General features: G+C 36.9%; 1 protein-coding gene across 4 annotated transcripts in view; it reads right to left on the bottom strand.

Annotated features, from left to right (window-relative positions):
• Positions 1–4612: 4612 nt before the first annotated feature.
• CAMSAP2 (calmodulin regulated spectrin associated protein family member 2) overlaps positions 4613–13218 on the bottom strand; it is an 81036-nt gene continuing 72430 nt past the window's right edge. For 2 of the 4 annotated variants that reach the window (XM_064427972.1, XM_064427974.1), the window contains 4 exons: positions 12781–12880; positions 10770–10885; positions 9362–9480; positions 4613–7884 (listed from right to left, as the gene is read on the bottom strand). In XM_064427972.1, the coding sequence (XP_064284042.1) occupies positions 7579–7884; positions 9362–9480; positions 10770–10885; positions 12781–12880 (641 nt within the window). In that variant the 3' untranslated portion in view covers positions 4613–7578. The remainder of the gene's footprint in view (positions 7885–9361; positions 9481–10769; positions 10886–12780; positions 12881–13218) is intronic. The other 2 variants (XM_064427973.1, XM_064427975.1) reach the window with 1 other exon arrangement.

Here is a 13218-nt window from a genome sequence, read left to right as displayed (position 1 = left end):
TGTGAATACACTGCAGTGCACTGGAAGGCCCTGCCAAAATGGAGATGGTGGCAATTTTCTGACAATCTGATGCATGATTTTTTAATTTACTGGCGTTTTTAAAATTAGGTATGTGTACCATGCATCAGAGATCCATGGAAGGTTGTTGGGGATTTGTTGACTGAAACTGGACAGGATTCTCTGTCACATTGACAAAATACCAGTCAGGTAAAGTCCATGTACTAACTGTTTTGCTGAGGATCTGCTGAAGGGCAGAGGGGAACTGTGCTGTTTTTTGTCTCTTCTTTCTGAAGAGGAATACAAACAAATGTCCCAAAGGCTGTCCAGAGAGGAGTGCGCCTGGTTGCACAGCAGTGACACTGCCAGGTATGTGCAGACTGTTCACACGTGCACGTGGAACTTGATGGTTCCTTTTGTTCAAGTCCCAGCTTCACTTCCCAGGAATATGGATTTGCTGGTAAACATTGAATACTTCTATTTACCTCCAAACTATTTGTTGCTTAGTTGCCTTTGGAGGTGCTGCTTAAGAGAAAATTCTAATAATTATAGAAATGAAACTCTTTTCTGATACATATGATACAGTAGAGATGATAAACCAGAGGGAGTGTGGAACAACAAGATGACTTTAATTGTCTAAACTGAGAGGTATGTATAACTTTACTGAGCATAGATACAAAAAGTCTATTTAAAACTTTGTTTAACCTACAAAATTCTAGGTAAACACACGCAGGCTTTTAAATTTAATCTTGATTTTAGAGTGCTTTTACAGTGGTTTACTTATGTTTTGTGGAGTTGGTTTGTTTTCAATGGAGGTTCTGAGACCAAGCTTCTTCCCACTTACGGACCTGAAAGGGAAATCATGAATTTAAAATTATTCTGTTTCCCGCTCAGAATGTTAGATCTTTCACAGGTAAGCAGCAAATTCCTATCCTCTGGAAAGAGATTTCAAGAACTATCAGGAAGAAATATGAAAGAATAGTTGGTGGGCCCCTGCTTTGGGGGGGCAATCATACTATTATTAAGTTTTGGTGAAGATACATATAGTAGCATTCTATGGGAAGAGAGCTTATGGAAGATCTTGTTCTCTGGTTGTTTGCAAGTCTTTACTTAAGCCTAGAAACGTGTTTGGGATGGTCTCAGCTTGCTTTGAACTCCCTACTCATTACTGCAAAGAAGGTAACTCCCACGAACAGCAAAGCTTTTGGGTGTGGGTGTTAGAGAGCTTGAAAATCAGGATTAGTGGAGGAGGAGATCTGCATTGCCTAGTGACAAAACAGGGCGCTGCAGTCTGTGCTTGGAGCACTTCAGGAAAGAAAACAGTAATTGTGTGACTGCTTTACAAATGGTGCAGGTCAGAAATGAGATGCTGGAAAGCAGCACTGTGGAAAGGGCCCTGGGGGTCCTGGCCAGTGGCAAGTAGGACACGAGTCAGCAGTGCCCTGGCAGCCAGGAGGGACATCCCTGTCCTGGGGGCACCAGGGACAGCACAGCCAGCCGGGCAAGGGAGGGGATTGTCCCGCTCTGCTCTGGGACAGCCTCACCTCCAGTGCTGGGGGCAGCTCTGGTGACACAATGTGAAACACACCGAGCCATCGGAGAGCGTCCAAAGGAGGCCACGAGGATGGAGCAGGCCTTGAGGGAGGCCATGAGCAGTGGCTGAGGGCACTTGGTCTGCTCAGCCTGGAGGGGAGAGCTCACTGCAGCTACAGCTGCCCTGGGAGGGGAACAGGAGGGGCAGACACTTCTCTGGGGTGACAGGGGCAGAACATGAAGGAATGGCCTGAATTTGTATGAGGGGAGGTTTAGGTTGTGTATCAGGAAAAGGTTTTTAACCAGGAGAGTGGTTGGGCACTGGCACAGGCTCCCCAGGGCAGTGGTCACAGCAGCAGCCTGACAGAGCTCAGGCAGTGTTTGGACAATGCCCTCAGGCACAGGGTGACCCTGTGCAGGACCAGGAGTTGGACTCAATGATCCCTGTGTCCCCTCCTATTCAGCTGATTCTGTGATTCTGTGTGTTGGCCCTAAAAATGGACCAATTTCAATTTTCTGTACTTGTAACATTCAACTGCTTACATTTTATATTTACATGTTCTTGTAAAAACTTAGAATTCTGTTCAAAATTCTATTCTGAAAGTTTTTACTCATTTCAAGAAAGGGTTTCCAGAACATTGAGGTGACAATTCAGCATAATTCTTGCATAATCTATAGAACTCTTTATGTTAGCACCATAGCTCGTTTCAGGTAGCTTAAGAAAATTACTGACCCAAAATATAATTTAACTAATTGCAGGCTTGTGGGGTCTTGCCAGGTCTTGTACTGCAGACATTTAGATCAGCGATGATGAAGAAATAATAAGACAGAGCTGCTGTGATGGAAAGCTCCATATTAGCTTTTAGTCTTTTTGCAAAGCTCCATTAACTGTGACATAAAAGTACATATAGATATTACTTAGTACGTCTCCATGAAGTTCACATACCATTAACTGCAAACTTAAACCATGTGAAAACACATGTATCTTGCTTAAACAAATTTGTCAGTGGATAATGAAATGCTTATTTAAGCATTTTATACGTCAAGTTGTTTGTAATGTTGGAGTCTGAAGAAAGTTTTAAGTAACTTTTTTCAATGAATACTTACCTTATTTCTGCTGTTTTCTGCCCTTTCTTGAATCCTGATGGTTATTAGTTCTTCTGATCAGTGGCAGTTATGTTTAACATCCATCAGCATTATCACTGAACTCAGAAATTTGATTAAAAGAACTCCATGTCCCAAAGACTTTGTACTGAAATGTGCATGTTGTAGATTGCTTCCTTGCTTCTTACAGCAGCAGTTTTGAGTGTTAAAAGCTTCTTTTCTTTCTTGGTAGAAGGAAATAAGCTGGAGTAACTTCCCTACCATGTTTGAGTCATTGCTGTAGTTGTCTAAATAAAACATATGTTCTTTATTCTGTATGCAAGCAAGTCTGAAGGTTAATGTGCATTTGTACATATGCATGTATAAACACACGTCAAATATGTTTTTACCTAAATGGAACAGTTTGCTTTTAAAAAAAAAACTTCTTATAAATGTACAAAGATGTACGTTAAATATATATATTTTTCCCTGCCATCTACACCTGGAATAAGAGAGTTTATAGGGGATTTTTTCCTTTTGTTGTTTTTCATTTATTTAACCAGAGAATGTAAAAGCAGCTGTAAAGATACATCTTTATAGCCACAATTCTTCAAGTCTTTTATTCAGCTCATTAAATCAGTAGCAAGGCAGCAAAGAAATTATAATTTTCTATTTGAAGAGATCTAAATAGTTAAAAGTTCAGCCCTGTGTCTTTTTGAATAAAGTGTTGGCAAAAAGACATCTGACATCGATCTGATCAGTACAGCTGGATTTGAGAAACAGACCTATTTTTTGCATCATATTTTTATGGCAATCAATCAAAACCCTTCTGTTCCAAGCGTAACTCTACACTGGATCCCACAGCAGCACAAATTTTGAATCAGAAATTCTGTACAAATTCAGGCACACAGCACAGTCCTATTATGTCAAATTAATCAGGGCATGAACTGAAGTTTCTCAGGGATGGTGTTACTTGCCAAAAGATAGAAAAAACCAAAGTCTGTTCTAAAGCAGATCTGTACAATGGCTGTTTTTAGGTGAAAATTTTGAGCTGGGCTCACCACTGAAAAAATAACTTTACTGGGTGCAACTGTTTGTGCTCCAATATAATTCCTTGCTTGTGTCAGCCTGTTTGTGATGCTGTACAGGGAACTGACTGAGCTGCCTGAAAAAGAACAAGTTTTCAGGGGAAGGAGAGAAAGCTATTAATTTTCTTCCACAGTAGCTTTCAATTCAGCATTAAAAGCCCTACTGTCAGATTGCTGGTACTCTTGAAGTTACCTTTCAAACATCTCTGCAATTCTGAGATTCTTTATCTGTGTAAGTCAGCCCAGCAGCTCAGTCTGCCTGTTGACAGTGCAGGGATGTCATGGCCACCTTCAGCAAGTCCTTGCCCTTACTCTGCAACCCAGCAGGACAACACAAGGCTCCAAACAAGGCATGATTTGGACTGGAAAAATTACTAATTTATCAATCTGGAAAAGGCCCCTCATTTTTTTGATAGTGTTCTGTTCAAGATAGCATCACTAGCAAGTACAAACTGTTTCACTACAAGTCACACACATGCTTTATACAGTACCTTGACAAAGGCAAGAGTTCACCTTGACAACCTTTCAGTCTGAAGCAAACCTTTTAACCTGACCAGTAAGTTTTCGTGGCTTTGGAAAAATGAAAGCTAACCAGAGCCCCAAAGTTTATCAAATTACTTTAAATTAAAAAATTCATTTCTGAGGAGAACAGGGTAACACCTTGTTGTTCTCACAAATGAAATATGAAGCCTATTTAATTATTCAAAACCTTCCTCTGATAACATTAGAAATCTAGATTATCTATGGAAGTATGACCAAAGATGGTAAACAAAAGAAGAAATTGCAATGAAGCATATTTCTTACAATTTCCACATTGCTGAAATATGAGAAGAAACAAGATTTAAACATTAATGTGAACAATTAATAATTTTAGTTTATATTTAGAGGTAAGCAAGAAAACAAAAAAAAAGTTATTTTGGTGCCATGCTTTTATTTAAATGAAAGGAAAAAACTACACTGTACCACAGAAGTAGCAATGACAATATTTTACAGCACAGCATTTGAAAAAATATGGAAGCTATGCTCCATAGAAGTGGACAAGTAAGCACACAATACACTGTACATTTTTCAACAGTGCCCAATAAATCATAATTAAATAGCTGAATTTGGCTTTAAACAGCCAAATAATAAAAACTAACAGTCATACTAACATTAAAAAAAAATAAAATTCAGTAGCTATTATGACTGTTAGAAGATGAAATTTTGCTCCAAAAACTAAGACGAGAGTTTGGCAATTCAGTTGTAGCAACAATAATAATACCCCTGATGAAAGCACCAGTGTGTTCTGGAAAGGTCAGTGATAAATACTGGCCTTTATGGAAAGCTTTCTTTTTTTTTTCTTTTTCTTTTTTTTTTTTTTTTAAACATGATCCCAACCAAAGATCCACTGTAATTAGAAAATTTGCAGGCTTAAAAAGGAAAAGCATCTCTAGCTTTACTTTTCCTGTATTAAGTAAAACCTTATACTGCGAGCAATGAAATTTTCAACTGCGTTATTCACATTCTACTTTTAGACATTGCACAAATCTTTAACCTGTTGACAAATGCAAATTTCATAATACATTCAGATATATTTAAAATTACTCAAAGAATTCCTGTCACGTATTTAAGCTCACTTTGATTAGATTGATGCGTGTGTCTTTATGGTGTTGCAAATCTTCAGTTAAATTATAGAACAGATTTTAGAAACAAAAAGCCTCCCATGATAAAACTTCTTTTGAAGTTATTCACCATATGTGTGTCAGTTAATTCCAACCTCCTGGTTTCTTGAATCACTGTATATTATACACAGTTTCATATTGTTATTCAAGATGTTCCTACAATGGCATCTGTAGGAAGTGTCTAACAGGCAGAATGTGCAAACCCTCTTCCCCCCCTTTTTAATATTATTTATATCCTATATACACAATATGTATACACTTGAATTGTAAGAGTTACATATCCTGGTGATATACATGCAAACAGTAAGAATCAGCTAACCACAAATAGTTTTGAGCCACATACATATTAAACATGTATTTTAAAGTGTTTTTTCTTTTTTTTACAGTTTTAACAAATATACATAAATATAAGAACATAAATTACAGTAAACTGACAGCATTTTTGAGAAAATGTTTATAGTCCAGATGCACTGATGCCTAAGGCCTTATAATAATTTAAAAAAGTACTGTTCTAAACTTAATGCTTAATGACATCTCATTCCTGTGCATCTTTTCTCTAAGTAAATGAGCACATCGTAGTAGTGAGGCAGTTTCTCTCACAGCAGTTTAATGAGAGAAGTACGAACATCATTTTAGTCTCCCATGAAACTGAATGGACTACATACTTATAGCACAATACTGTCTTATGTGAATGGGGTTGTCACAACACTGAAACAGAACAGAATCACAAATCATTCAAGTCTTTTCCTGAGAATGAGATTTCCCTCCCCCCCCACAAATTCTCTGGTGTATGATGTTATCAAAATAGCCACAGATTTAGGGGAGGCTTCAAGTTTGTGTTTTCTTTTTTTTTTTTTTCAGAACAGTGCTATGTTAAAAGCAAATTATAAGAGAAACAAAAGCTGAAACGGGATAGTGATTTATAAAATAATCCAATACTGTTTTGAAATAAAATGCAGCCCTTTTTAAATAATACTGAAATATGCCTAGAGTTTGGTTTTGCAAATGGTCATGTTACAGATTTACTGAAATGTCAGTTAGGCTTTTTTGCCATACGTACTTAAAAATTGCTGTTTCATAAGACATCACCTGTTAGTGTCAAGAAAACAATTTATAAAGACACACTGAAAACTATCAGATGTCTGTTCCCTAGAAAACTGATTCAAGTCTGAGTTGGCAGATCTGAAGGCAGAAATGGCCTGGATCTTAAAATCAATGGGAATTAGATACACGACTTCTCAAAGATCTGTGACTTAGTGAATTCTGTGATTCTTCTGAATATTTAGTGCTCTGTTAGGCAACATCAGGGATCTAGTTCTGAATGTTTCATGAGCTCCTATCCCTTCCTTGAGGAAGCAGGACCTGACCGTGTGCTCTCTCCAGCTGCAACAGTGCAAAGCAATGAATGCACACTTGCTTAAACCATTTCAGAGACCTACCAAATCTTTTTACTTTGAGTTTTACTGATGTTATGAACATGCACATGGTCAGTCATTACATATCAGATGGCAACTTACTGAAACAGAAATAATTGCATCACCTTTACCCTGAGTTGTTAAATAATTAATTTGAAGAAAACTTCAAGCAGTTCAAAGGCTTTTCCTTTACTGTTTAGTTTATAAGCAAATCAGTACTATTGAATTGAAAAAGAATTATAAATACACAGGGGAATGAATCTTGATTTTGTTACAGCACACAGTAAGGATCTTGGAGAACAGACCCATTCAGCTGTTACTCAGTGACATACAATTTATCATTTAGTCTTTACTGTAAGTCAGTATGCAAAGTTCGATGGTATTGAGAATATTTATAAGTTTTTCTTTAGTGAAAGAAAAATATTTCAAGACAAGCACAAATACAAACATATAAGGCAACAGATGTAAAAAATGTAGTTTGAGTCACTAAAGAGGAACATTCAGTGCTTCAGTGTATCTAATCAAAATACAGAGCAAATATACTCTATATGTTGCATTAGCACATACAAATCTCCACACAAGTCAAACATTTCCGTAATCACTCATAATTATTCACCTAAGAGTTAATCTTCTGCACTCCTAAACACTGTGTTTACATTCCAGTTGGACATGATAATAGAACTTGGTGTCCAGTTTTAAGTTCTAAGAGTCTTGTTGGCAACTAGAAATCTATTTCCTATAGGCAGTAAAGATGAAGTGCAAGTTTATCATAATTGTCTCAAGCAAATTTTTTCCCATCTACTATGCCTTGGTGGGTAAGAGTTTCTTAGGAGTTACTGGTCTCTTGGTTTGCCACAAATGGCTGTGAATGGTAATTGCATCAACACTGGCAGACAAAGTTTTGGCAGGTATGTGGCTAAATTGCTTCCTGTCAGAGTTGTATTTATACAGTCCCTCTATCATTTTCTTTGTGATAGATTTGGGACCTATTCCTGTTAATTTATTGATTTCTTCAGTATCGGGGCAGTATGTGTACAGAGATCTGAACTGGCAGCCTGAATCCCGGAACAAGATTAAGAAATTATTGGCATCAGATTTTTCCATTTCCTTTAAAAGAAAGAAAGAAAGAAAAACATTCAGAACATGAATTTTGCATTGTCATTAGAAAACATTTCAATTCATTAGATTTCATTTTGAATCAGTTTTCTACCAGAGCTGAAATTTATGTCTAACTGTTCACTAAAAGACCTTATTTTCAATCATTAGAATTTGCTAAGCTTCACCTATTTGAATTTTGATAGGGTACATATTCATGTCAACCAAAATCTGATTTATTTAGACAACTTCAGCCATACTTGTTTAGTTGTACCTCAAGAACAGACATCCCACAGGTCTTTTTGTAGACCAAGTAAAAATTCTTTTCATCATCCATTTCATCAAATTGGTTTAATAGTTGCAAGTTCAGGAACAGGAAACTTCACACATGTCTTGATATGTCTGAAAAATCCTCTGGTGCTAAAATGGAATCCCTAATTCCACTCAAACTTGGTCAAACCGTGAAGTCAGTTGAAATGTATTGAACAGGAGTTCTTAATTAGCTGAAATCTTCAGATTCCTCTTCCACCTAACAGACCTTCTATGGGACACATGCCCTGAACACATACAGCTTCTATCAAGTGATGTATGCTTCATCCTTGAGTTAAGTATGACATTTGTGCAGCTATTTTTTTCTGGGATTTCTGAGGGTCATTTTGCTCTCATTTACTTAAACTGCAAGAGAGTGTGCTGATTCCTGACTTGGTATTTCCAAAAAGTATCTGGAAAAGCTGAGAAAGCAGCATCTAGACATGGATGCAGGATTATGAAGAGAAGAAAGGGCAAGAAATACTGCTGTGAAGTTTATTCCAGAAATGAAATTCAGTCTGGATTCCAAGTGTCTGTGAGGTTTGAGATCAGTTAATCTATTACATTTGTCATACTTGGTAAATGGAACAGTCCTGTTACTCCCAAGGCTCAGACTTTGTGTTACTTCTTTTGCCTGGGAACACACTGTCCCTGAGTTTTTACAACACCTGTGCATTTTCAGAAAGGTTTATAGCAGTGTAAGAGAGAAGAGTGGAAGGCACCTTCCTATAGTAGAAAGTCCTGAATTTGCCCTACTGCTTGGAAACAGGAGAAGAGCCTAGAAGGGCTGTATTTCTATTTATTTCTGTTCATGAGGGAGTTGTGCTTTAGTTCTAAAGTTCCCAACCTAAGGATCTCCATGTATAAGGGAAAACAACTTAGTGAGCAAATTATGAAAGCCTAGATATTGAAGTTCCCCCATAAAACAAGCAATAACTATTAATTAAACATGTGAATTAATTCAGCTGTCTGTGCTGCATGTACAAAGTAACAGCTCTTGTTTCTACAGCACTGGAGAACCTTTCTGCCTACTCAGGAAGTTACTCAATCCCTTCACTGACTGCTGCCATAATCTCTAAGGTTTCCTTTCAGTGTCTGCATTTATGCTTTAGAGTCTCCATAATGCTTGACTTTGGTTTGATGTAGGTGTTTGTGCTTTTAGGGGAAAAAAACCTCTTACCTCCAGGATCTTTTTCTTTTGACCTTCATTTACTTTTCCAGCCAGGCAGCAATGTGCCAGTGCATTCTGAATTATATACTTATTGGATTTAGCACTGGGTTCTTTGAAGAGCTTTGGTCCTATGCAAAAGGAACAACAAATAAGGTAAATTAATCAATAAGCCAACAAAGAGTTACTTTGAATGCTGTGAAGCACTTCTGTTATGGAACTTTTGCATGCATAGAAACATAAATCCAGGAATAATACAGAATAAGGTTAGAGACCACAGATTTCACAAACAAGTAAAATGTCATTCAGCTGTCACTGAATTTACTTACAAATGTGTATTTCATTATTAAATCATTATTATTGGCAGCCTTGGTAATTTTTGTTTTTCTCTCAGAGGACCTTTTTTATGAAGAACAGAAATTTTGCTTTTTCTAAACAAAATTTCAGTTGTTCAGGAGAGAGCAAAATCTTTCTTTTTCTTTTCCTACACCTGTGATTTCAGGGGTGTGAGGTATAACAATGAGGCATATGCAGTGCTTAGAGAAACTGTTGCCTGTCCTCTTTGGAATTCCAGAAATGTTTTACCCAGAACCAGGGATAAAGATCTGGCCTTACACTTGACAGGTTATTCTGTCTGTAAAATTACTCACCTGGTTGAAGGAGAAATCTCCTGTTTTAATTTCTGAAGTGTCTGTGTACTTGGGTCAAGTCCATTTTAAAAAACCCAACACATGAGTACCAATTAGGAAAATAATGTGCAAACATCAATTAAATTTAAGATTAAATCTGTTTGTCTAAGCTTTGAGGAAAAAAACCCTAGAAAATACCTAACCTTATGCTACTCTTCTCACAGACAAAGTGATATTAGGTTGGCAAAAGTGGAGCTTTATAAGCCTGATGATGTAAGGTCTTGGCAGTATCATGTGTGGTATAGTTAGAGAAAAGGGAGGAAAATACCATTATTATTTGATTCATAATATAATAAAGAATGAGTACTCTGATCATAAACTTCTTAATAAACAACAAAACATCTGTTAGGAAACAGTGCAGAATATTTATATTTGCATTGCTAAGAAGACTCTTTGATGCTGCAATTTGGTTTTTGAATTTTGTAACTCTGTTCTACATTGAGTTGAAATTTCAACACTTTGTGCCTTGCTAGAGCCACTCCTGAAGTACAGAATGATGTGTGAGCCCGTGTGCTGTTCTGACCCTGACTGCAGTTTATTGTGATTATCACAAATGCTATGGAGTTAGTACTTTTATTTTGGATTACAAATATTAACCATGTATTATTAGCCTCTACTTTGAAGGGTAAAACTCAATCAAGTTTTAGGAAATCGAATCAAGGTAACTGAAAGCTTTTCATGCACAGAACCACTAAGAGGGAGGTACATTTCTGCCTCCTGTTGCCACTGACCTGTGTATTCTGTAGCAGAGGCGACTGAAGAAGTTGTAGATGCATTTTCCCAATCTTTTTCTCCGTTACGACTCCCACAGCGACTTGGGGATAAAAATCCTTCCACAGATTCAGACCTAAACATTAATTTAAAAATCTATTAAAAAATTCACAATGTTCAGCTGGGAAGCCTTCTGAGATGAAAAGAAGGCAAGGTAGAACACAATGACTTGAATTAGAAACTATAAACCTAAATGCACAATATTTAGTGTGTTTTGAATGATGCATAAAGTTGGTCTTTAGGTGAGGTATGTGTTCATTTTTGGGCTACATCTGAGGGACAGAAACCTAGTATATGTTTTTGGTTGTGAAACAGAATTACTAAGTGGAAATTTGTGTTACTTTTAACATGTACTGGCAAACCAATGTTATCTCATGTAGTGAACAAACCAGTTCTTCATAGAATAATGAATATGAAGTAAAAATTTAGTTCATTTATACTTATGACTGCAACAACTGTCAGTGAGAACTGCTGAATTTAAGATAGCAAAACAATTTCCCTTCTAGTTCTTGTTTTCACAGGCAATAACTTCTGGTGCTGTAATTCTTCAGGCTGCACTCAAATATGGATAATTTTGCATTTAAAGGTCTGAACAAGATTGTCAAGTTTTCTTAAATTATTACAAGATATTTAAAATATTTTTTATTGTGGCTACTGCAAAAGCCAGTCAAATTTGCATATTGGAATGAAAATTTGCCAAGTGAGAAAAAGGCACAGAATAAAGAAAAACGTGGTATAATATAAAAATTTTTGTGCATGCTCATTTTCAGTAAAATCAGCAAGAGATGAAAATTCAATTTATAATATATCCTCCACCTTTTGTAATTAGCACCTGCATGAAGAAGGTGACAAATGTAACACTGAGATGCTCTCTGTGGGATCATCAAAAACAATGGTGATGGAAGGACAAGGTGACAATATGGGTTTGGAAAGATACTGAAAATTCTTTCAACTCTGTTGCTTTTATGATGCTTTAGAAGTCTCAATCCCCTAAACAAATCCAAAGCCTGAGGAAGATGTACTGCTCATTAAAAGCACAGTGCAGCACTGTACAACTCCAGCTCCATACACAGGGGTTATCTCCTGCAAAGCCTGTGTAGATGAGCAACATCAAGCCTTTTGTAATAGCTAATAGAGCTGGAAGAAATCCCCACCTCAATTAAAACTGCTAATTTTTAAGAGATGACAAGAAATATTAGGGTAGTTGAATAATTTATGAAAGTTTCTTATGTAATAACTGGAAAGTCAGTTCTTGAGACATCAAGGTAATTAAGAAGTCAACTGAAGCCAGCTGCAGGTTTGTCAGAGCTGATGAATAATGTGTAGTGGCCATGAAGACACAACAGGCAATATCAGAAAATGTAGCACTCTTTTATCAACCCCCTTCTCCTAGTTTGCTTTTCTTCACTTTTTTCTTCTTTTATACAAAGAAAATAGTATTGTTATCAAGTAGTTCACAGAAATAGTGATTTTCCTCTGAATGATATTATGGGGTTGGTATTAAAAAAATATAATTTTTTTCTGTTATTTTCAGGAGTTTGGAAAAGGCTGAAGTCCTTATGAGCATTCAATAATTCCTTGCACAGCCGCTAAAGAAAAAACCAACCAGAAAATAAACTTCTACGTTAAGAAAAAGAAAAGCAGCTATGTAGTTGCACGCAGCATACAGGTTTAGCAAAATACCCATAGGTTGAGAGAGATACAAGCAGGTGAATTAAAGAGGCCGTGTGAACAGCATTTTGTTTTGACCTCATTTATACCTGCTCAACTGGTTTACTTGGTAAAATTTGCAAAACAAATGACCATGGCTTGGTTCCCGAATGTCTGACAGTGGAAACTATCCATGTCTCAAATGAGGAAAACATACCTTTCTCAGAGTACACAGTATATACACGACCTCTAAAAAATTCATGCTAGTTTTACATAGCTGATTACAAATTTTATTACATGAAATGGTTATTTTAGCTTTACCTTGGTGTTCTCTTGCCTGACTGCACACTCTCATTGTCCCCTGTATTCAGCGATGCCAATGAAAGACTAGATACTGAAAAAACACGATAAAGCTGTGAACCTGGATAAAAACAAAGTTAAAGCTTATAAACCTATGCAAGTAGGAGAGTCTGTTCATCAGACCAACACCAGCATCTGAAAGTCAGTAAGAGCTTTTCTACATGATATACCTGCATGCATATGTGCTGCACTTCCTGTAAACACTTGCTGTCACCCAGCCTTTGGCAGTCACTGGGGATGGGCTCAGGCTAAGCACTAATGGGAAGCACGAACAGGGGAATATTGGCACTATGCAAATCAAAGGATGCAATTAAAGTTAATAAGTCCTCTTGAAAGAGAGCTTAAGAGACTTAATTTAAAGCTTGGGATGGATTCTTGGACAGTGTTAAGGAAATACTT

The sequence above is a fragment of the Passer domesticus genome, chromosome 7 (genome assembly GCF_036417665.1).
Source record: "Passer domesticus isolate bPasDom1 chromosome 7, bPasDom1.hap1, whole genome shotgun sequence".
NCBI classification, from domain to species: Eukaryota; Metazoa; Chordata; class Aves; order Passeriformes; family Passeridae; genus Passer; species Passer domesticus.
The sequence above is the reverse complement of the archived record's forward strand: the minus strand, read 5'-3'. Positions and strand labels throughout refer to the sequence as shown.